Below are 25,693 nucleotides of genomic sequence, written 5' to 3' on the forward strand. Positions count from 1 at the left end.
TATTAATATTAATATTAATATTAATTATTATTAACACTTGCTGCCAGAGTTCTTCAGATAAAGGCGCTAGAGTGCCAAGTAGATGGGCAGATTTTACTCTGAAAAGCCATTTCTATTTCTCCCCAAAACAGGGAGGTGTAATGTTCCATTACTACCTCACGCTGTCAAGTTTGATCTCTCTCTCCAGAAGCGTTAATATTCCAAACAAGATGCTTGGTTAAGTCAGAAATTAGGACAGAACATCTGCGTTCTGATCAAAACCATGGAGAGCACCGTAGATTTAGAGATATGAGCAACATTTGTCGCCCCGTAAACAAGCAAGTGAACGGCTGTGCGCATGCAGCGCATAGCATGTCCATGAGCGCTGCACAAGGCGGTGCCTAGCAACGAGAGCTGTCAAAAAATTACAGTGATATACGGTAATTAAAAAAGACTAAAAGACATGTATACACGTCCAGGGCACATCCCGGTTTGATTAGAGAAGACATGTATACATGTTTTTAGCATCACAGGTGTGAACACAATCTTTGCCAAGAACGCGGGACCTCATTTTTCTTTCATTTAATCCAGTAAATATATATAATATATTATTTGTCCTTTTTCTGCTCAAACTAGGAGGTTTAGGACCTTATAAAACATGAAAACAAGCTAAACTAATGCTGATGCTGCCGCCGGACGATGCTGCTCCTCCTACGCCCTTCTTCTTTGGTTTTTCACGCATTTCTCTGGCACTGCACACTTTTCCCCTAGAGGGCTAGCATGGATTGTGTTAAAATATGACCATATGACAATATGACTATTGTTTTTAGTTTTTTAGTGTATTTTTGGGGGAAATAATCTATATTTAATTGACAATAACATTGCGGTGACACACTTTTATTCCCCAATGTAAGTAGAGACTCTGGTCTTTGTTTTGAGATATTTGGTGTTTACATCTTCATAGTACAAATTATTCTGTGGATCTTGAAAGATTAGCAAAAAATGCTCAAAATCGCTGGCATTGTGGGTAGACTGTTCTAGAAACTCTGGCAGTGAATGAGTTGTTAAAGGGAAAGATTGTTTCAAAACGCTAGATGAAAATAGTCTCTGCAGAACATTTCAATTCAGAAAATAGCAAAACCTGGTCATTATTTCCAAATCTAAGAAATGGAGGCATGTATTGGATTTTCCAAAGGGCCAACAGTAATGTAAAGTATATGGCAAGTTGTATGGGCTAAACATGTCAGACCACCGGTATGGCCCTTTAAGACCTAGCCCGTGCTGTCTCTCCTGTTCCAATGTCATGCCCTTCATGTGTCCCTCCCGACAGACGGCTGTAAAAGCTTTCAGTGAGTTGTAAAAATGGAAATGGTGCCTCCAGTCTGGAATGGGATATGCTGGACGTTAAATTTATTTCAAATCTCCCAGGGAAGATATGGGTGGCACTGGTGTGGAGTTAAATCACAGTCACTCTATTGCCTGTACCTCCCCATCTCTCTCCTTCCTCTTAATTTCCCTCTTACTCTCCTGTTTAAAATTCATGGACTTTCTTATCTCTTTTTAGGAATGATTTTAATTATAATTTGCCAGAGCGAGCCAAAAGTACACGATTGAAGTAAATTCAGTAGCATATTCGTTTACAATTTGCATACAATAGGCTCATAAAGCACATGTTGTGAGGAACAGTTGTTTACAAGACATTACAAATGGATAAGGATACATTTCAGCACACAGTTCAACTCATAGCATTTCACCATATCTCAGCACTCATTACGGTGTGTGACAAATACTTTTTGCTGTACTACACATGTACTAATGTGAACAATTGGAAACGTCTAAGTGATATCATTATATACATTTGAGCTGGTAACAAGTTGTGAGCGAACATTTCGTGCACAGTTCAGTTCGATGAGTCATAGACCATGGCCGGGCATGTGGAAGCACCAGTCCTCCACGGCTGCGATACCGATACGTCACCGACCCTACCCCTGCGTTTTCAACCCAGCACTGTGGTTTCCCTTTCCGTGATGCGATGGTCTGAGAATATATGCGGACAGCAGCCACACAACATTCACGGAGACACAACAAGAGCACGGAACAACAACAACAGAACCTGCCCAGCACGGAAAACACAGGGTCAGTGGGCAAAGATAAAGTGTGTGTGTGTCTCACTCGGATCGCACTGCGACACAGATTGGTGGCTAGACGTGACAGTTGCAAGCATGCGACTGCATGGGCCAGCTCACCTGTTAAAGAGCTGTCCAGGTTGTCCATGCTGGAGCCTGGTGTGTGCTCGATACCACGGGGATGCCTGGCCCCGTAGCCTTCATCCTCCTCCTCCTCCTCCTCTTCTTCCTCCTCCTCATCCTCATCAGCGAGATCAGTCTCCAGGTCAGACACCAGTGTGCTAGACACATACCCCACGGGAGGGTCTGGGGCCTGGGGAGGGAGGGAGCCCACCTGCAAGTGCCTGGTGAGAAAGAGATAGAGACAGCACATACTGAAAATGCAGCAATGTAAAGTGTTGGAAAAAAATATGACATTTGATAAAAGACAGGATGACATAAAGAGGCAGATCCGAGATGGAGGTGGAACCATCAAAGTTAACTTTACAGCTCAATGCTTTCACAGCCTTATGCTCTGAATACATTTGGACAATTCCACTCATTCTATGGTGCTGTGGCTTGCATGTTAACACAATGACCCACTAATTGCAGCTGTACACAGTACAAAGACATGCTCTCTGAGCCTGTCGACACGAGGCCGTCAGGCTCATAGACAGCCCATACCACTGACAGCGTGTTTGTTTGAGTAGTGCCGTGTCATTGACGTGGTCTGCAACATAATTTGGTTGTAATTACCGTGTCTCTCTGTTGCCAGAGATGCTCTCTAACCAACATAGTCATTACTGGGTAAGTCCTTACTTACAACACTGTCCTTTAGCCTTCCAGCATGAATGGATGCCAGTCTCTGCATTGCTGACAGATTGAAGCATGGCCTCCATCTGACTTACATGAGCACCACAACAACGGAATGTGCCACACGAGGTTGTGTGAGGTTGTGTGTGTGTGTGTGTGTGTGTGTGTGTGTGTGTGTGTGTGTGTGTGTGTGTGTGTGTGTGCGCGTGTGCGTGTGTGTGTGTGTCAGGTGGGTGGTGTGTCATAAACATGGACGGCAATGAAAGTGTGTCTCTCTTGAGCAAAATACAGCAGCCATTCAAGTGGTTGCATGGGTCCATAGATGTCAAGAGATTAATGTTTTTTTTATTAGCATATGCATTCCATACATTCCATAGGGCTAGACCATATGGACATCATCAATTTGCGACAGGAGCAGTTCCTATTGAGTGAAAGAATATATGAACAGCAAATGATGTTCAGTGTGGGTAATGCGATGTAATAGATCACATTACTGATAGGGGGGAATTGTTTACAGATGGTCTTGGGAAGTTGGGTTGGGCACAAAAGTAGGCTAATTAAACGTTTCTTGTGCAAGTAAATGCTGTAGTACAATCATAAGTACACAATTGATGTGTGATGTAAATTTGGTGGTGATATTCTGCCTATAAATGGAAGTTATTGAATACTTTCACGTTCGGTGTTGTACTTTGTAGACGGTCCCTAACCGCTCACCGTCTGCTGCCCATGGAGATATAAGCTATGAAACGGTGAACGCGGAGGTTGGCTTTTTGGGCTTCAAAGCCAGTTGTAGTTTGTTCTTTATATAATCAGGTTAAGAATGAGATGTTTTGTGTGATTTAGGAATGTGTCGTTCCTGAGCTATTGAGCCAGCGTTGATCATTGCATCTGTCTGTATGTATTTTGTTGCCAAGGCAATTCCCCGTCCGGGCGGACTTAAACCCTGTTGTTGTTGCGTGCTAACGGTAGGCGGTTAAGAAAACGTCTCCATTTGGCCACCCCGAGTCCCCGACAGATAAGCATTCCGTTGTGATCGTGATGTTCAGTGTGTCACGCAGCCACGCTGGGTGCGGGCAGGGCTGTAACCTGTCGTTGTCAGTGTCCAGGCTTTCAGCGTGCATGTAGCCCATGTGTACGGCACGGCGAAGGAGGTGGTTGAGGAGGGGGCGGACACAGTGTGTGTGTTCACGTTAACATGCCCCCGTCCAACTGTCAGAGCTGGCTTTCAGGTGCCTGTGCCACGCAACCCCTGCGTTGGCCGCGATGCTTCCCCAAAGAAGAAGTTATGTCGACTGACGCAAGAGTAGCTGTATGGGTCTTAGATATACTCTAAGGCAGCGGTTCCCAAACCTTTTTGGCCATGCACCCTTACCTATCGACCAAGCTGATGCACCCCCCCACATGGAAATATAAATTGCATAAGCTATATAGACATATATTTCCTTTTTATCCACATATATGCACATATGTGAACCTGAATATGGCATAATATATGCAGCATAGGCTATATTCTGCATTACTTGCCATATATTGGCATAATATGTTAATATATTTAAAATAAAACCATAGCACCACCATTACTTTCATGTCGCGCACCACCTAGAAGGCGCTCATGCACCACAAGGGGTGCACGCAGCACAGTTTGGGAACCACTGCTCTAAGGTATGGGTCCGAGTTGTTTTGCCTGCCTGGGGGCGGTGTGAAAAAGGGGAGGTGCGTTGGAGAATGCAAGGGGAATGTTGCGCAGTGTCCCAGTATTAATCTGTATCTGGCCCAACATGCATTTCACTGGTGACACGTGATTTGCGGGGAGATGAGTTGTTTTTGACGCTAATTCATTTAATTAAGATGCTTGTTAGAATGTTTGGCGTGTGTAATGCGGGGCAGATTGAGGGTGGAGGACAGGGCTGCGCGGCGCTAGGTTCCGTGAGGCTGTCCGTGCGTCGTGGCGTTGTGAAGAGGCGCAAGAAGCGAGCAGCTGCGAGCGACCGGTAAATTAATGGATAGATTAACCATGCATGGCATCCCAATTTTAGGCAAAAGTAACAATGAATGAAATGTTTTTTTTAAATAGCAGATCTACAAGCTCTCAAGGCATCGCAGTGAGATGTGTTGTGAGCTTGTATATCGGCTACTTTTGAAATAATTCAGAACAATTTTGTGGTTAAGCTAAATAAAATTCAGCGGGTGTTACTCTACCATGTCTGCTTTGCCATGTCCAGCTGGTATGCTCTGGTCAGCTCATCCAAATGTGACTGGAGCATGGGCTGCATCTCATCACGGGGCGAGGGGGTGAGGGTGGCTGTGGACTGCTGGCCAAAGGACACTGTTGCTGGTGAAGAGGCCACCCCGCGAATGGGTGGAGTGGGAACCCTCTCCTCTTCCTCCTCCAACTCATCCTCCATCCCCTGGTGAAGGTACGTTTGCACAGGCATGGGAGGGCCCCAGCCGTCACTTTCATACCTAGGGTAGGATGTGGAGAGGTTACTACAACAATTACCCGTGCTGTTTTCTGTCAAATATACCTTTTATTGATCCTGGTATTGACGATGATTTGTATTGAATTATCTTGTATCTCCTGATTATGGATTGATTATAGCATTGCTTGTGTAATTATACTTTTTGTAATTTGTTAATAAAGTATTCAATCAATCCATCCATCAATCAAACATCTGGACACAACATATCTACTGTAGGAAAATATATGATGAAGGGATACGTTTGCATGCCCTATGACACCAAAGATAAGAGGATGTCTAAGTGGAAATCATACATGCTAAACCAACCGTGAACCATGTAGCTCTGTGACTGTGACCTTGTCAAACCTTAATTTAAAGAATGTATTTTTTTACGGTGCAGAGGGGAATTGTGGAGCTGCTCTGGCTTTAATTCCCCATAACTGTGTGCTTATACATCCTGAAATAATACTGCTAATAAAAACGAATGTTCATTAAAAGGAATTTGTCAGTGCACACTCCATAGGATATAACTGTTGCCGGATAACTGCTGCCATTAAAAGCAGTCTTAGATTTACAGTGTGGTGGACTCCTCATTTCCCCGATAGATAGACCATTAAAGCAGATGACCCTCCCAGATTGGAATTCTGACTGAGAGCAACACCTACCTACAGTACAAGCCCAGAGACACACACTATCATACCTACTGTACAATACCAGTCCAGAGACACACACTATCATACCTACAATACTAGTCCAGAGACAGACACTATCATACCTACAATACCAGTCCAGAGACACACACTATCATACCTACAATACTAGTCCAGAGACAGACACTATCATACCTACAATACTAGTCCAGAGACAGACACTATCATACCTACTGTACAATACCAGTCCAGAGACACACACTATCATACCTACAATACTAGTCCAGAGACAGACACTATCATACCTACAATACTAGTCCAGAGACAGACACTATCATACCTACAATACTAGTCCAGAGACACACACTATCATACCTACAATACTAGTCCAGAGACACACACTATCATACCTACAATACTAGTCCAGAGACACACACTATCATACCTACAATACTAGTCCAGAGACACACACTATCATACCTACAATACCAGTCCAGAGACACACACTATCATACCTACAATACTAGTTCAGAGACAGACACTATCATACCTACAATACTAGTCCAGAGACAGACACTATCATACCTACAATACTAGTCCAGAGACAGACACCATCATACCTACAATACTAGTCCAGAGACACACACTATCATACCTACAATACTAGTCCAGAGACACACACTATCATACCTACAATACTAGTCCAGAGACAGACACTATCATACCTACAATACTAGTCCAGAGACACACACTATCATACCTACAATACTAGTCCAGAGACAGACACTATCATACCTACAATACTAGTCCAGAGACAGACACTATCATACCTACAATACTAGTCCAGAGACACACACTATCATACCTACAATACCAGTCCAGAGACAGACACTATCATACCTACAATACTAGTCCAGAGACACACTATCATACCTACAATACTAGTCCAGAGACACACTATCATACCTACAATACTAGTCCAGAGACACACACTATCATACCTACAATACTAGTCCAGAGACACACTATCATACCTACAATACTAGTCCAGAGACACACACTATCATACCTACAATACTAGTCCAGAGACACTATCATACCTACAATACTAGTCCAGAGACACACACCTACTACTAGCCCAGAGAGACACACTTTAGAACACTGTTTCTCAAAGTCTGGTCCGGGGACCACCAGGGGTCCAAATGGACCGCTTATTGTCTGTAACTCAGTGACCCAAATCTACACTGTAACACTCTCAGTGTAAATTTTACTCTGAGTTGCAGAACAATAAGGGTCCATTTGGACCCCCTGGTGGGCCCCATGTGGACCTGACGTTGAGAAGCGGTGACGTAAAACACAGTTTAACTTTGTCCCAGTTGGTGATCCTTGTGGATAAACTGCCCATTGTTTGTGGCCTTTGTCTCTGTTCAGAATAATATAAGTATTACTGTTAATAATCACGTTTTTCCAGGGTGGGAAATTACATGAATCTGAAGCAATTCATGTAATCCATCTAACATTTATAGTTTTCTCCAGATGTATCCACAGAGAAAACTACAGAAAAAACTGCAAAGTACAGGCTTGTGGGAATGTGTGGTAATTGACAGCTATCATCGCAATTAGCTTCCCTAGTACTATACTCACTGTAAGACAAAATACACCTGACCTAGAATCAAAATATGCTGCTTGCCAAAAACAACTTATTTTCAAAGCAAAAAACATATGGTCTTTGCTCGTTTGTCGTCATTTACGATGAGTGATGCCGTCATGCGATATTAGTGGTGAGGTTTGCTTACGTACCCTCCTTCATGGTGGTCGATGGGGTAGTGGTCCATCTCAGTGCCAGGGAGAGGGTGAATAGGTGGAGGGGGCAGGGGAACGTTTGCCCAGTTGGAGCCATTGGCCTTGGTAGGTTTGGCACTAGCCTTGGTCTTCTTCTTCTTCCCCCCCTTTCCACCTTAGAGGGAAAATGAATAGGAAGATGAAGGTTTAGACAGAATGAGTCGATGACATTTTTATTGTAAAACATAAAATCTGTTCTGAATCTGAATATATAACCAGAGAGCCCTTTGTGAAATATAAACCATCTCCAAATTACGTTAGAAATTCCAAACTCAAAATATATTTAATGTGAGTATGAAGCCAAAACGCATCCATGTTATGTGCAATTCTGCGTGCCCATAGAAAGTCAGAGACAATTTCATACACAACATTTCAATGGGCTCCCGCCTGTCACAGAGAACCTCAAGGCCACCGGATGAAAAGCATGAACAGTGATTGATTGATTGGCTAAAAAGCTTCAAATCTCCATAGAAACGGGAGAAAATGGCACTATAACAGACCTTTATGCTCCACCCATCCCTTAGTGTCCCCTTTCCACACGTTGGCTTTCACAATGAAATATCTCACTTGACTTCACACCACAGCATCCTCATGAATGGCTTGTGTAATGTCACTGTGGCCCTAATAGAATTCACTGATAGTCTATTACACTTTCATTTATATTATTACATCAGAAAGCCCCCTCAACCTCACAACCCCCCTCCGTCCCTATATTGAGCATGTCATTATTGTCCAAAAATCTTATTTACCCATTTCGCGATAGAGGCTATGGCTATTTGGGGGTCCTTGGCATGGGAAGGTTTGGGGACCCCTGCTGTACACGGTCAGAGCGAACTCCTTTTTATGAATTCCTTTTGTGGTAAGCTGCAGTTCCTTCCCTAGAAAACACCTTATATATCAACCCAGAAAATACAGTAATTCAACGTCACCCGGCGGCCACAGAGACCAGTGACAGCTTTCGTTAGGAGCCTCTGTTACATTATGTACATTTGTATCTGTCATCGTTTGGTCAACCCTTACTGCCAAGGGCCTCTAATCATTTCTCCACAGAAAAATGCCCAGATCAAATAACCCTGTGCTATGTACAGTAACATCATGTAATCCACTAAACTGACTCGACCTTACCGTGGCTATAAATTAACTCCATATCACTGATAGCAGCCAATGAAGAGGTAATGTGTAATATTAATTCTGAAATACACATTCAAATGTGTACCTCTCCACCAATCTATTAAAAATTTACTTTTTGGACAATGAAAAGAAAATCTCCAATACTGACTGCATCACAATACTCGTGCATGAACGCGAGGAGCTGATAAAGGTGTCAGATTAAGATTGATAAAGAATGGAAGTAATAAAATAAACAACTGTAAGCCCAAGGCAAGAGACATCACAGTGTAACTATAGTCTGAAAGTAATTGGGTTTCCTAATCGCACCTCTGGGCGACGCTCGACTTTTACCAATAACTGGTGAGCTGTTCAATCCCCTCCCGTACCCCCAAGTCCCTCCACACTAGAACAGCCATCAATATTGAAAATGAGTCTCTTCCAGGGAAAGATGGTTTGGCACTGGAATGACTGCAGCTCACCCCAAATATGAAAAGTACAGAGGGGAAAACTGTGGCTAGGAGCTACACGGGAATTACACAGCAAACCCATCTCCTCGGACAAAACCAGGCCTCTTTTCAAAGGGGAGCTAATACTAAATATAGACGTAGAGCTGGGTATTTATATACTGTACCTCAGGTCTGGGCGCTCCCAACCTATAACTGCAGGGCCGCACGGCCTCGAGCTTTGTTTTTATTGGGTGCGTCAGTGCTGAAGAGCGGAACCCACAGAATGGAGACTCCAGAAGGACTCAGCCAGATATAGCTTTAGCAGTGGGAGAATAATTGCAAATAGGGTGTCCAATTTGCTGACCAAAAGGAATTTCTCATAATAGTTAAGATTATGAAATTAGTGTATACATGGGTGTGGATTATACAGTAGGTTACTGTCAACTGTCACCCATGCCGTTTAGTTTTGTGCTTTATATTAAGAATATTTTAAATGACGAGTAGTTGGCAGGTGCAGTAAGATGACAACCTGCATTGTTTATCAACTTAAAGAACCATGGACCATGCAGCTTGTTAGAGGGCCAAAGTGTGTACAGAGGCTGGGAAGAGGGGTGTATTCTTAGTTCCAAAATTCGTCTCCTCTCCTAAGATACATTTTAATGAGCAACACATCCCCAGTGGAGATCCATGCTGTCATGAAAGCTGCTCTATTTCTGTTCCTTTTCATCCTTCTCTCCTTTCCCCCAGACCTGACATTCATTATTCCCTCCATCTCCTTAGAGATGTGTGGGAGAGAAAGAGACAGAGAGAGATACAGACAGAGAGAGAGAGAGAGAGAGAGAGAGAGACAGAGAGAGAGAGAGGGAGAGAGAGACACACAGAGAGAGAGAGAGGGGGGGGGGGGGGGGGGGGGAGAACACAATACACTGGATGTTCTCTCTTCAGAACACCGAGCTAGCTGGAGTCAGAATTAAAGCTCAGTTTATGGTGATTCAAATGCCCTCTACTCATGTGCCTCTTCCTCATACCATAAAGCACTGGGCCATGAGGATTTTGCAAGTGCCCAATCTGGGAACCCATCGGCAAAAAAGGAATAAGCACCCTCTGCTCAGAATTTGTTCTTGAGAGATTATTTACTGCCAGAATTGTTTCAATCTGTAGTCCCTTCTGGATATATCTTATTTTGAAGACCCCAATATTCATGACCGGAAGCAAAATCGGCGGGGCTAATGTTAGCCGAGATCTCTTTATAAGTCACCCGAAACGCTAATATTATAACCGTGACGCTGCGATGCTTTAGTAAGCCGTGAACATCGCCGTTTTTCAGGAAAAGAATCAGAGATTTCAGTTAGCATGGCAGTGGACAAGGGGGAAGCATTTTACCGCCTAGCCTATAGCCAAGCTTTGCCTGGCAACGAAGAGCTAAACGGATGGTGGCAATCAGTGATCTCAAACCGAATCAATAAAAAACCCAAAAGTCATCTTTGGCAGTAAATGTTTAATTTACTTTGTGATACCAATAAATATGAACTCTCTCTCTCTCTCTCTCTCTCTCTCTATCCTGTACTGCCTCTACTAATGAGGTAGCAGGTTTCGGAATCTCGAGTAACAACTCTCCAAATACACTTCTCCCCAGACCTTCTGGTGTGCTCATACGCTTTCCTCTGTCTCCAGTCATGTCTGTCCTCAGTATTGTTCACTTCCCATTGTTGTCGACGCTCTGTTGTTTTTGTCTCACTACTTGTATTTTATTTCCTTGTTTTATGGTGAATACTTGTAGTATTTTATTTCCTTGTTTTATTGTGAATACTTGTAAATGTATGTGAAGTTGTTTGTGTGTATGAGTGTATAATATATATATATATTCTGTGAAATTATGGAACAGCTGAGGTTGTGAAAAAAAAAAGAAAAAGCAGTTGTAAGAAAAATGTATGCTTTTAATTCTGTGAAGTTGCCTAAACTGAAATAAAAACAAAGTTAAAAAATAAAAATAAAAGGTACATTAGTAAATGAAATCATATCAGACAACTATCTTGATCTACTATGTCTGACCGAAACGTGGCGGGGTGAGCAAGAATATGTCAGTCTAAATACAGCCACCCCACCAAGTCACACAAATGCTTCATATTCCCAGAGACACCCTGGTAAGACTGGAGGTGGAGTTGCAGCCATCTTCAACTCAAGCCTAACAATCAGTCCTAGAGCCAAACCCACCTACAAATCACTTGAAAGCCTATAGTTCTTAAAGATGGAGTCCCACAATGTTTGTACTTTTCCAGTTTTTCATGTGTCTATGAGGTGACAGTACTTCATTAGACACCCTGGAGTCGTTTTTATGTGGAATGGCGTATTAACTTTGTATTTAGGGTTTCTTCCTGGAGGCTGAACCCTTGACAGTCAAACGGGCCAATGAAATGAAATGATCATGTTTTAGGGTGGAAGAAAATCGTGGCACTCCATCTTTAATCGGAAATAAATACAGCCTTTAATATTTGTTACAGTGTACCGCCCTACTGGCGCCTCCACACAACTTTTATCTGAGTTCTCATAATTTCTATCAAGTTTAGTCCTCGAGTCTAATAAAATAATTATATCTGGCAACCTAAATGTTCACGTGGATTTAGGAACCACAGCGTGCGTGATCGACCATGCACGCGCGGATTTCGGCCGGTTTTAGGAACATTACATCGGCCGTTTCTGGCACGACAGCGCCCCTACTGGTACTCATGAGTCACACACAAACATAGGTTAACACGGACATTCCTTGGAGTGGTTGCACACTCAAAAAGGCAACTGCCAACATGTTTCGACCAACAATGTCTTCATCTTGCCCTGATGAAGACCTTGTTGGTCGAAACATGTTGGCATTTTTTCATTTTTTAACTTTGAGTCCGTCACTTGGAGGGGAGCTTCATAATAATTATTTAAATGAATGCAATAAACAATTATATCAGTCGGCCTCATGGTGGCACTATAACAGCCCACTTTACATTTCACCTTATAACTACTGAACCGTAGGTCGTAAAATCAACATTTCACGTTCCCTGGATTCCTTGGCTCATGACGCATCTCCCTATATGCCCATTTGCGTCACGATAGATTTTCCGCCATTATGACTTTTCTTCAAAACACACTTTTTGCTCTTCCACCTACAGCTTTTGTGCAAATCTCACAAAAAACGGTACACATGATCTCTGGACCTATCGATTAAAACACCACAGGCAGAATTTTCATAGTCGGTATTGTTCGGCTGTAGCGAGACAGGACAATTCCCTCCCAATCAGTAATGTGATCTATAACATTGCATTACCCACACTGTACATAATTTGGTGTTCATATATTCAGAACGGGTAAGGTCTAGTTGAATTAATTAAGTTTTTTGTGTGTAGATAAACCTACGCACATTTTCAACCATACTCATTAAAATAGAATATCTCATAATACTAAAGGCCTCTTCACAGAGCCTTCACAGAGCCTATCAAGAGTGTGACCGTGGATCAGGCCTCTTCACAGAACACGACCATGGACTGATACCATATTATACCACTGACTACAATGTATTGTAATCTTAACATTCTACCTATATATTATCTGACATCATTGTTATACCATATTATATTATTGCGACCATAGGTCGCAGTTTACTATGAAAACTTTAATTTCATGTCAGTCAGTCACGCCTCGTCGAAACATTGGCTTCTTTTTAATACATTTCCAGCATCGTGGCTATGTGTGCATGCAGCGTTTTTCTACTTTCTCTATGTTTACCGTCCCTACCTGGGCCCTAACTGGGTTGGCCCGAGGTCCCGCCATGGCCTTAATAATTAGCACACATTTTACGCCGTACCCGGACCGAAAACGTCTTACAAAATATATAAAAAAACTAAAACAAAAAACAAATCCATATATGGGCATTCCCAGACCTGTTGTTTCAGCGCGACCTTGCTTCTCGCCCTCAGGGCGTCTTACTGGTTATAATATCTTACACTATTACATTTATGATTATTGCTATTTCTACTGCCTGTACTCACCGCCACAAAAGGCCTCTGCCCGTCCATATATGGAGCTGGCTTGTTCTGACATCAGAACACTCCATATATATTTGGGCATGCCTGACACAGAACTCCATAAAGGAATAAAGGGACACAGAGAGACAGATACAGAAATCTCCATATATGGACATAAAAGGGACCCAGACAGATGGGTGGAACGGGTACTCTGACACAGGTACAACGGGTATTGCATAGGGTGGGACATGGATCTCCAACTTCCATCGTTACCAACTCGGTGCTCTACAGCCGGGCAGTACCTCAAAGTTCAAGTGAAAATATCTCAAGGCATTCAAATGAAATAAAAATGTAAGCTAATGGTGTCCCTTTCTCTGCTAAACAACACAAAATGCAAATAAATAACCATTAACTGTTTACCATCTGTGGTCACCCATGGTTAATAGTATATATATTCTTTTCAATAAATTACACCCCAGAAAGGTCTCTCTTTTCTTTTCTTTGAAATCATAATTCCTTCAGTCTGAGGAAATAAGATTCCAGAATCCACAATGTCAGGCCCTTCACAAACCTGCCTGGAGCGAATGAAAATAATCAGGCTGCAAGGCATTCCATCTCCAGGCCTCTGTGTCCCAGTGCATTGAATTAGAGACCAGTTAAAGCAGTGGGTTGTAACTAGATTAAAGAGGAGAGAGGAGGGGAGGAAGGCAGAGAGCTGTGTCTGTGTCCTATAAATGACATTGTAATTCTCTGAACATGGGTTTTAGTGTAGCCGGCCACCATTAGGAGAAGAGGGGAAATGGGAGGTATTTTCCCCACTATACCCAGCCAAGCGTCTCCGATGGTGTGTGTGTGTGTGTGTGTGTGTGTGTGTGTGTGTGTGTGTGTGTGTGTGTGTGTGTGTGTGTGTGTGTGTGTGTGTGTGCGTGTGCGTGTGCGTGTGTGTGTGTGTGCATGTTTAGTCCACCCTGTCTGAAGGAGTCCCTCTGCCCCCATTCCCGTCTGCTCATACACTCATGGTCATGGACAGATAAAGCCTTTACAAGGCCCAGCAGTAACAGCAGTAAGCCAAGCACTAGAGCCTGGAGCCATCTTCATGTATCAGATCACAGTGACACTCGGGTGAAATCCTTTCTTTTAATGGGCTCACACACCCACCATATCATACCATGGATTGGACATTTGAAACAAACAATTCACTCCGACTTACAGTACATACAGGTAGAGTCTGCTGTTGAACAATACATCATTGTAGCTAGTTGGAGCAGCGTGAGCAAAGCGATATTGGTGAGGGAGTGTTAATATAAAACCCCTGTATATATCAGGTTTGCGCATGCAAATAACCAATCAATAAAGTAATTAAGAAGTCAGTTGGTCATAAAGTAAAACGTCAGAGCCCCCCGAAGCGCCCCCCAGAGTGTTTCGCAGCTGTAAACCAACCTGAGAGGCTGCCACTTCGCTCAGAGCTGTTGTGAGAGCTGGTGGTGCTGAAATCTTGTGATTGGTTGTGTGGGATTCTATTAGATAATCCTTCGGCCAATCGGTAGTCGGGAATGAAAAGGAGTGCTACAGTGGAGGGTTAAAGGGCAAAAATTTCAGTGGCATCAGGTGACTGGCAGTTAGCACAAGCACATGCATACATGCAGTTAGAGCAGCAAGCAAGCAGTAGATCATGTAAGGTTCCTGTCGTCACTAAGACTCATCTCTTTCCCATTGATACAGTTATTGAACTTGGCCATGTATTCATAATGTTTATGTCTTAATGTTTATGTCTTAATGTTTATTGTGTTTACCCCTGGCATCCCTATTTTGGGCATGTCAGTATTATGGGAGAATTCTACAATTCTCTTTTATTTTATTATTTGGTTAATATAAATGTCGAGATGGACATAAAATAAGGAAATAATAAAGTATTTCAATCAATTCCATTGTGGTCTGTGCATCCAGTTCTAAAGTATTTGAGTCAGTATAGTTAACATAATCGTATATTATCTTACTTCTTCAAATTATGCCAGTAAGCATTAGAAAGGGATTCTTTTCTATTCAGATGCATTACATTATGTTAAAGGTAAAGGACTATGTTAAAGCTACAGTCTAATTAATCTATCACTCAGTTCGAATTAGATCATAAATATGTATTAGATTAAATCATATAAAGTATAAAAAACCTACACAAGGTTTAAAATAATCAAATCCCTGGTAATTAATTTGCATAATTTTCTTAAATATTAGTCCAATTAAAATGGACAGTACCGTAGAAATAAAAGTATACAGAAGTTAAATTCATAATTTAACTATTCTAGGTAAAAAATGGAAAATGAAGTAATCAATTCATAGGGAGTCCATGCATGGTGCATTTGTTCAATATGAAGATGCATTGGTTATGGTACCCATCAAGTGTTAAATAATTTATCCATTTATGTCTCTGAGTGTGCAAATGCTACAATCGATTACATTTGCACATGTTTTAGGTACAGATGGTGCCATATTCAAAACCTCAATGTGTTTACTCAACCTCCAAAAGTAAACACTCTAAATCAGTTATTTTCCTGGAGCAGCACGGTTGTGTTATGAAAACAGTATATCCACTGCGGGGAAAAAGGACTCTTTCAGACACAACCTGGGGTTCGAAAGATTTCAGACAACAAATAGGCGTGTGCTTAAACTGAAAACTGTGTCTCATCACAGTAAACTGGAATGCACATGCACCGGTGTGAATAAGGTACGACGTCATTCGGTTGCGTCACTTAACGTGGTGGTGAAAGTGGTGTCATAAGTTTGCACTTGATCGTCGCATACTTGTAAACACTGTACAGAAACAAACATGAAGCCACATGAAGACACCACCACTGCTGCAAACATTGATATTCTCTCTCTTTCTTACTGTTGTTGCAGGAGTTCTTGTCGGGTAGAGCGTAGCCCAGGTTGGCCATCTCCTGCTTGGCCTGGAGAGAGGCCTTCCACTGGGCCTCGGGCAGGTCCACGGCCAGCTCATGAATGCTGCTGGAGTGGAGGATCTGGGAGGTGGCATAGGGGGTGGCTTGGGATGTCTGGCCTGGGCTGTTGTAGTTGGCTTTAGTGGTGAAGTCGATGCTGCTGTAGATGGCCCCGTCAGATAGCATGGTACCCGATTTGTCCCCCTGGCCACTAGGGAGATCTAGAAAGGAGTGGAGAGGGTGGAGTGTAAGAATAAACCTTTCTTGGCTTCTAATTAAAGATCGACAGAAGATTTTAATAAGAGCAAAACCAAGGCTAGACCTCATGGCAGTTTAAAAGGACAGGACTGAACTGTCTGAGACAAGGCATTAGATCAGAGCGACCCCATGGGTCACAGCCTCACAGGTGCAGGAGAGTTCTCGGAGTTCTCTGAACAAGGCAGTCCAGGCTGCAGCTCAACACTTTGACGTTAGCTTGTCTCTTGACATAATATTCATTATTCAACTAACCCAGTTATTGATTTTTTCTAACCCTTCGGACTTCCAACCTTGGTGCCCCTTTTCCTTCCCTTTCCTCCCTTTTATTGTTCTCAATAGATAAGGGATGCAGCTATTTTGCGTGTCCAGGAGAGAGAGGGAGAGGAGAGAGAGAGAGCCTGTGGTTTGCATGCCCAGTGAAGGGGGGATGATGTACAGCCGTGGTGGAAGCATCCACATCTGCGCCAGTCAAGCTGCGCATGTCCTTCACGACTGGCTGCCCAAGACCATCTTTTCACACACACCCCCACACACACTCTGCCCATCTCTCGCTTCAGATTCTGTTCCTCTGAGGTATGGGCTGTGACACCAAGCTGGACAGTTTACCATTACTCAGCTTGGTGACAGTGGACGCCCTGCTGCTGCTAACGCTCTGGTTGTCCTCTGAAGTGATATATTCTAGAAATGTATATCCCAAGTCACACATGCAGGCAATATGCTTTCGTGTACTTATTTCTGCAGGCTGTGTGGGACATGACATATATACTGTAGAAACCATTGTATTGTTGTACTGAGACAGAACAGAGAGCCTGGAAGATCCTATCAACATCCTTTATCTGATATGGCCTCTCCCCTGCTCCGTACCTTGGAGGGCACAGGGTGGACGTTCACTCACCTCCGCGGCCAAAGTTGCTGTGGTCGTTGGGTCCCCCAGAGCCACCGTTAACTGGTAGGCTGGTGGCGGGCCAGGAGTCAGCTAACCAGGGGTAACCTGGGTCACCGGCATTCAGCAGGCCAGGGCGACTGGGGAGAAACAGAAGCCGGCACGATTAGATGAAACAAAAGCCCTGAGTTTCTGGTCAAATCAAAAGCAATCACACCATAACACTTTCTGCTTCCTGGATTACAGAGATGTTCCCTCACTCTGCTGATGACTAATTAATAAGAATGTGACAGCAATCAGTACGAAATCAAAATAAAGACATGAAATCAAACATCCATGTGTGTAAAATGTGTGCGTGCATGCGTGCGTGCATGAGATTATGCTGGTGCTAACTGAAAAAGGTGGTCAAATGTAAGAAACATTATGGAATATGGGTACATTTGTCACCCCACAAGTTACTGTAGAATTAATTCAGGCAAAAACATCTATTTATCTCTCCTGTTCCCCTGCTGTGCCTTTGTCAGATTCTCTCACTAATGCAAATACACACTGTAGAGACATTAATGCATGCATTTGCCTGAGCCACATGCAGTCCAACGTGTGCACAAGCTCATGTATACACCCGCATGCATACGCTACATCGTTCATTAATATCCCATGCACTCTGCTGTGTTTTCCCATCAGCCCCTTGTAGTGATGTCCAGACAGTCTAAATCATATTTGATGAGACGTCAAAATCTCCCGGCCTCAACCCCTCCCTCCCACAGATCCCTATCTCTTGGCCTCAACCCCCTCCCTCCCACAGATCCCTATCTCCTGGCCTCAACCCCCTCCCTCCCACAGATCCCTTGGCCCACTTGTGGGATGCCTGCATATGAGAGGACGTCTCCATTTAACAGGTGTTGTGCCCCTCCTGAGGGGGTGGGAGGCCATAAAAAGTGTCCATTAAGACTTTAACCTGTCATGGGTGACTGCTGGGAGGCCATTAGGGCCGCTTTACTGTACAATCACGTCTGAGGCTCGTTTCCACCGGCAACACAGATGGAGGTAGATGGAAATGTGATATGGGAGCTAAATACCTTTTGTTTATGTGTCAGTTCACTGATACGCTGTACTCCTCTTGCTTCTACCGACTAGCCATCAAGATGGATTGAAATGTGCTCACTCTCAATTCACGGCTAATTTACTGACCAAAAGTACACAGAGGAAACAAAATAAACTGTCTTTGGGTGGACAAAGGACCCTCCGATTCAACACATCAACAGTAAAAGAAAAGAACAGGGGGACCGAACGGCTCATTGTTCTGCACAAGGTCTCCGCTAGTTCCTTCCTCCTCCTCTCCCTGACAAATCACAGGCTGTTACAGACAGACAAGTGTGCATACACGTGTGATAAAGCAGATAGTTTTGACTTTCTGCAGGAGCACGTCACGCCCTGCCATCAGTGACCTACAGTCTGCAACAGATCCAATGATACACGCACGCGTGCGCGATACATCTCGGGGAAGCCACGGAGAGCGACACTTAGCAGCGCCGGGGTGCCTGATGAGCTTTTGTATCCAGCAGGGTGACATGCAGGCCCGGAGGGGGACTGGGGAGACTGGGGTAGAAGAGGCAAGCCCCCCAAGGACATGTGCACGTGTTATTGGCGTGTGGCAGCAGTCAGTCTCTCCCTCAGCTACAGGTTCTAATGAGAAGAGCTACAGTATTCTACAGAGGCGGTGGGGGTTGTGGAATGAAGGGGGGTGGGGTCCAAATGAACTGCATCCCTGACAAGGTAAGAGCCCTCACCATGGTTTCTGAATGCCAAAACAGGCCCTCGGGGGAGACAAGTCATTCAAATTGATGGCTGTGCATCAGACACATGCACTTTTATGGGGTAATACATCTCCACCCCCCACCTCCCCTCCCCGTCTGTTTCAGGCTGCCGTGCACCCCCCCCCCCCCCCCCCCACCCCCTCATTCTCTCCCTCCCAACCAGTCTTTCCCTAACCCTATTTTCCTTTATTTTCTCCACATACACCTCCTCGTTTCATGCCTCCTCCCTCCCTGTCGTGCGCTCAACATCTGTCAGCCTGGAGTTTCCAAGCGGTTGACAAAGGAGAGCAACAGAGAGGCAGGGCGTTGGTCCCTCTCGTCGACTGCAGCTAGACTGCACCATGGAGGCATCAGTCTGCAGGAAAAGCCTGTGCCTTTGTCTCATTACCAGTCTCACTTTTCCTCACGTGCTCCAGCTACTACCCCCCCCCCCCCACCCCGCCACCCCCCCTCCCCCACCCCCACACACAAACCCCCGCCCCCCCCCTCTCTCTCTCTCCCAGCCAGCCAGCCCACCGGAGAAAGACCATTTGGAAGACAGGGAGTCGACAATGGGAACGACTGCATCGTCCTTGTATTTATCACACAGCAGTATTCCAGGAAAGGATAATTAGAATAAGAGTGATTTCTGTTGGGGGGATTTGTTTTATGGGTGACTGCTGTTTGTGTGTGTGTGCTTGTGCGCGTGCGCGTGCGCGTGCGTGTGCGTGCGTGCGTGCGTGCGTGCGTGCGTGCGTGCATGCCTGCGTGTGTGTGTTTGGGTGAGGGGGTGGCATCCAACTTTTTTTCCCCCTTGTCCAACCAGGGATGGATGGCAACCTTGGCAGATAAGATTTTAAGCCATTTTCCTGTCAGACATTTGAGTTGGCTGTTGTGATAGGTAGGAAAATGTGAAATACTGTCTAAGATGGCTGACACAAGGCTATGCACTGAAAAAAAGAAAAGAAAAAACAACCGAGAGATATTAATCCCAAAACAACCTCATAAATCTAGCATGTTTGTAAGGCTGCTGGTGAATGGAGCCTGCACCAAAAGCACATTACAATATACTGTAAACATGTACTGTATGAACACACATTTCCATATTACATTCACATGATGCTGAGAGCATTCTGTCACTTAGCCTTCGCGTACTGGAATGTAAAATAATCTCCATAGCAACAGTCTTGGTGAGACCTGTTCATTGCACTGAGATCAGCCCACCTCTTACTCTATAGGAGAAAATCGGCTTTGCTAAAATATTGATCAGTGCCGAGATAGGAAGTTATTACTACCTCCTAATTACCATCTCCCTATTGGCAGGGGGATAAGGAATGGGCCCTTATCGGCTTTTATCAATTTCAATTGAGCAGCCAATGCCAAGCCGTCCAGGTCTACCAATCTGCAGACCATTCATCTTCCATGAATCATTTATTTTGTGATCGATTAAGTGTAATTGTTCAGTCAGGGCAATTTGGCAGGAGCCAATGAGGAACCGGGAACAGACGCGGCTTCATTTGCTATCGTCTAATTAATGCAATAAACATTGCACGTAACAAATGAACACATTTTCCTGTGATACTCTGCTCGTTTTCACTCTGGGGGCAGATGGGGAAACCGCAGCATCTGGGTGATATCACCAGTTACTTCAAGAGTGCTAAGAAAAACAGACTGCAACCTTTTCTAATGTCAGTGAGAATGTAGCAGCCACTGCTGCTGACTAAGGATATGACAAATATAGAGCACCACAAATACAGACATTTCAAATCCCGTTCAGCAGAGTGAGAATCAGAACCGCTTATGTGGAAAATTGAAGGAAAAACACTACAGCAGAAAGTAGATGAGAAAAGCCATGGCAAGTGGCGTGGCTAATTCTTTGAGAACTGAGCTGGCAGCTCAACAGGAGCAAGAAACGCTATATATAGCCTATATACGTATATTAGGGCTTTCACTTCTAGTGATTTTTACTAGTTGACTAGTTGCCTAGTTTACTAGTCGACTAGTTATTTAACTACCTATTATGTAAAAAAAAAAAAAAAAAAAAATCTATATATATTTGTACATTTAAAAACGGTGTACATTGGTGACTATAATCTAGCATTCTAGCTGATCTTGAGGCCTACAAAAACGAAAAAAATAAAAAATAAGCTTTTTTTCTTTCTTTTCTTATTAACTAGTCAACTAGTACCAACAAGGTCGACTAGTGGACGACCTTGTTGGACCACACACACACACACACACACAATACATTATTCATTTATTCCTACATACACACTAACAGAAAACAAACAAACACACACATACTGTAAAAACACAACTGCCAAATTGCTGAAAAGAGACACATTCCCAAAAGCCCAGGGATGCACATAGGGTCAGACTTCTCTGGGCCTCTATGGGAGTGTTTGAGATCTGGAGGCTTTACCTAGTCAGGTGTGATAAGCACTAGATAGACAGAAGCCCTGGATTCTCTAGGGAGCCCCCTGAATACCCCTGAATACCCACAAAGGCTCTGTAACTGGTGTCATTGAGATGTGCCCTTTTCTTTGTAGCCACTTTCTCCTCCCGTAACATGCGAGGAAATGGAGCAGGCTATACGGGGGTGCAAGAGGGGTACCTCCACACACCTCTCCCCTGGGTAATTATTTTTACATTATTACATGTGCTCAGATCCCAGCCGCCCACGCAAGGTGACAGGCAAATTTATCACTCCAGGGGGCTTCTGGGCTGACTGTAGCCGGCAGGGGAAGATAAATGACAAAATAAAAGCCCTCTCTGCTTAAATTGTTTCTGTTAATTCTGCCGGAGAGATTTATGAGTTCATCTGTCGATGCATGAACAGAGACGTGGTAGAAATGTATGTTTGTAGACAGATTTGCATGCAAGCTACACAAGCATGTATTGGTGATCTATCAATCCATCAGTCACTTATCAGCGTAAGAATAAAATTGAACATGTCTGCATAAACGAAGGCATGATTTAGGCCAAGTTCAGATACTGTATGTTATGACGTGCAAAGTTTAGGCTAGAGGCTTAAAAGGAAATAACGATAGCACAATAAACAATCAGTGTTGAGCTACACCAAGCTGTGACAATAGTCATGTTATGTATTAATAGAATAATACTGTAGAATGCTGATGAATCATCAGGAATACTGATTACTTTAATGTTGTGCTTTGGCAGAGTGTGAAATGATGCTGTATTTAAAATAGCGAGTTCCTGGTGGAACACTCACCTCCATTGCTCATCAGACCGCATCAACTCTCTGGAATGTCACTGAGGTCAGAGAGATGGAAAAAGCGTGAGAGAGAGAGAGAGAGAGAGAGAGAGAGAGAGAGAGAGAGAGAGAGAGAGATGCAGAGAAGGGAAGAAAAAAGACAAAGCAATACATGAAGATTTCAGATGCAAATTACACTATGATTAGAACAAGGGTTTATTTCCATAAGAAGAAGTAATATTGCTATTCCAGGTTTGCCCTTGTATGTGCGTAGCTACCAACTCCTCTGTTCATGTGTCCTGTCTCTTATATGCAGCTAGATGGTTGATGGATGCACTAAGGGATGCAGATGCCCTCTGTGTCCATACCCTTGCGCGAAAATTAAAAACAAAAGATGCAATGATGAGGGTTGAAGATTGCCTTGCTTTGCATTACACATCATCCGACATCATGTTCCTCCCAAGGACGGGATGCCTGATGAGAGCAAAAACTCATTTCATCTCTCTTATTTTGCTCTTGACGTATTATCTGATTTGTGATTAAATCTCAGCCAAAAATGATTAGAAAAGGCAGAGCGCTCATTAATCAGGTTGAACCCATATTTCTGTGGGGTGGAGGCTGTGAGTTACTGATCCCTCAGCCAGCAGGGGCTCCCCTACAAGGCATGTATGTGGCCTGTTCCATTACAGTGATCTATAGATAATAATCCCCCAAACACGGTCTTTGTCAGCGGCTAGTAAAACTCCAAAGCTCAAAGTGAGTAGAGAAGTCATTTCATCTCTGTTCAGCGACCATGATGACAAGACGACATCAAATATCTAAGCATGTACGACTTCAATGGCTCATAGGAAATACAGGGGGTCGACAGAGCACTTTGGAAATCACCACATACCAAGGAAAAATGAGAGTAAGTACCGGTTGAGAGAGAGAACTGATAGTAATTTGTCTCATTTGTTCCACAGATGGAAATTAAAGAGAAAAGGAGGTCTGAACATTCCTCCACTCCTCATTCAAGTTGATTCCAAAACAAGCCCGGGCACAAGCCAAACACAGTCTGCACATTAGGTAGAGACACAGCAGGCAGAAGAAGATGAGGGGTTTTCCAAGGTTGACGTGGGAATGCTGAGAAGAAAGACATACAGTATGTGTAGTCTCTAGGGGCCGCTGATGTAACACCTCTTGTTAGCTTAATTAAGCAGATACTCTCATCACTGTCTGTTTTAAATTGTCGGACAATGAATGTGAGTCCCAGTGCATGATAGAACAATGCATAGTTAATTAACCATGTCCATGGAAACCAAACCAAACCAATGCCTAAAAAAGCCTATATACAAAAGAAGCGCCCGGAAGAGAATTTCCCATGCATTCTTCCCATAGACGTTTCAGAAAGTATTTATTTAAAGACCTGTAAGCCTTGGACAAAGCCAACTCGGATGGTGACAACTCATGACAATCTTTTGGGGCCGAACAAATAATTAGAAAGAATAAAAACAACAAAAAGTGTTGTACCCTGTCCTTTTTTCTAATTATTTGTTCGGCCCAATTGTTTTTATTCATTGGCATGAGTTGTCACCATCCGAGTTGGCTTTGTCCGGGCTTACAGGTCTTTAAAGATGGAGTGCCGTGATTTTTGTATTTTTTCATGTGTTTATGAGGTGACAGTACTTCATTAGACCCCTTGGTGTGGTTGTTATGTGCAATGATGTCTTCCCTTTGTATTTAGGGTTTCTTCCTGGAGGCTGAAACCTTGACAGTCAAACCTGCCAATGAAAAAACTGTGATATAGTGACATCACAATATCATCCCCTCCCTTAACCCCTCCCCCTTTATCATACAACAGATGTGGGTGCGGCTTCAGTTCAGGTGGATCACCACCCATCACCACCTACCAGGCAAACCAGACATAGCCTACTTAATGAACTGGTGGGCATGTCCACATAAAACGTAATTTTAAGAAATACTGTACACTTTTTTTTTAATTATTCTTCCTTCTTGTATAATAATAATACCTGATGATCATGTTTTAGGGTGGAAAAAAATCACAGCACTCTTTTAAATAAATACTTTCTGAAATGGAAAAAAATGAATGGGAAATTCTCTTCCGGGCCGCTGGACTGCTCTCTCTCTCTCTCTCTCTCTCTCTCTCTCTCTCTCTCTCTCTCTCTCTCTCTCTCTCTCTCTCTCTCTCTCTCGCTCTCTCTCTCTCTCTCTCTCTCTCTCTCTCCTCTCTCTCTCTCTCTCTCTCTCTCTCTCTCTCTCTCTCTCTCTCTCCTCTCTCTCTCTCTCTCTCTCTCTCTCTCTCTCTCTCTCTCTCTCTCTCTCTCTCTCTCTCTCTCTCTCTCTCTCTCTCTCTCTCTCTCTCTGGATTCTGCTTTGCATGTTTATTTGAATGCAATATAGGGCTTTGACAGTTGTATCCACCCATAGCTACAGCCACATCCCTTTGTAACCCTACCAACTTGCATTAGAGCGTATCTGGGGAGAGGCATCTTCGCAGCAGCGAGGTCTCTGAAGTCCCTATCTGTGCTCAGGCACATTCTTGGCTGCTGTGGAGGGACTTTAATGTTTGCTGGAGACAGTGACGTGACTGTGAGGCTGCGCCTCACTCGCCTCCTTCTTCCAGATAAGCACTTTCTCCAATACGAATACGGATTAATCCCCCTTAATAAGCATTAAGGGGGATGGGGACATAATCAGAGTATAAAAATTCCATCAAATCTCTTTCCCCGCTGGCCGAGTGCCTCCACAGTGTGGTGATTTACCTCTCCGGCACTGACAGCTTTAGGAGGCCGAGACAAGACACTCTGCACATCACCTAATCACCAATGCTGAGAAGTGCTATACTGTGAGACTCTTCAGCCACACTCAGGCTCACATACTGAACAACACCAGCTCCATGATACTGCAATCTGCGCCATCTTCGCCCTCATTTTGTCCTCCATGTAGTAAAACAATAAGCACCACATACATCAGTTTCGCTAACATAACAACTTAGACCGAAATCTGGGTGTGTGGTTCGATTCTAACCTCTCTTTTGATGCCCAAATATCCAAGGTTGAACATTGCCAGAATAAAACCATTCCTCACATTTACAGATCTTTACAGATTTTTACAGATTTCTTCACGCCTAGACTAATGTAACGCCCTGTATTCCGGACTCAGCAAAAAAGCCATATCCCGCCTGCAACTAGTTCA

At 43.7% G+C, this 25,693-nt stretch overlaps 1 protein-coding gene across 1 annotated transcript in view; it reads right to left on the reverse strand.

The window, feature by feature from the left end:
- robo2 (roundabout, axon guidance receptor, homolog 2) overlaps window positions 1-25,693 on the reverse strand; it is a 208,724-nt gene that overhangs the window by 13,552 nt on the left and 169,479 nt on the right. Inside the window, 8 exon segments of the mRNA XM_079513571.1 lie at window positions 2,226-2,449; window positions 5,097-5,360; window positions 7,807-7,963; window positions 14,852-14,977; window positions 16,296-16,568; window positions 17,501-17,628; window positions 22,513-22,537; window positions 22,540-22,557. Coding sequence (XP_079369697.1) covers window positions 2,226-2,449; window positions 5,097-5,360; window positions 7,807-7,963; window positions 14,852-14,977; window positions 16,296-16,568; window positions 17,501-17,628; window positions 22,513-22,537; window positions 22,540-22,557 — 1,215 coding nt within the window.

Source organism: Electrona antarctica, assembly GCF_951216825.1.
Source record: "Electrona antarctica genome assembly, chromosome: 11".
NCBI lineage: Eukaryota > Metazoa > Chordata > Actinopteri > Myctophiformes > Myctophidae > Electrona > Electrona antarctica.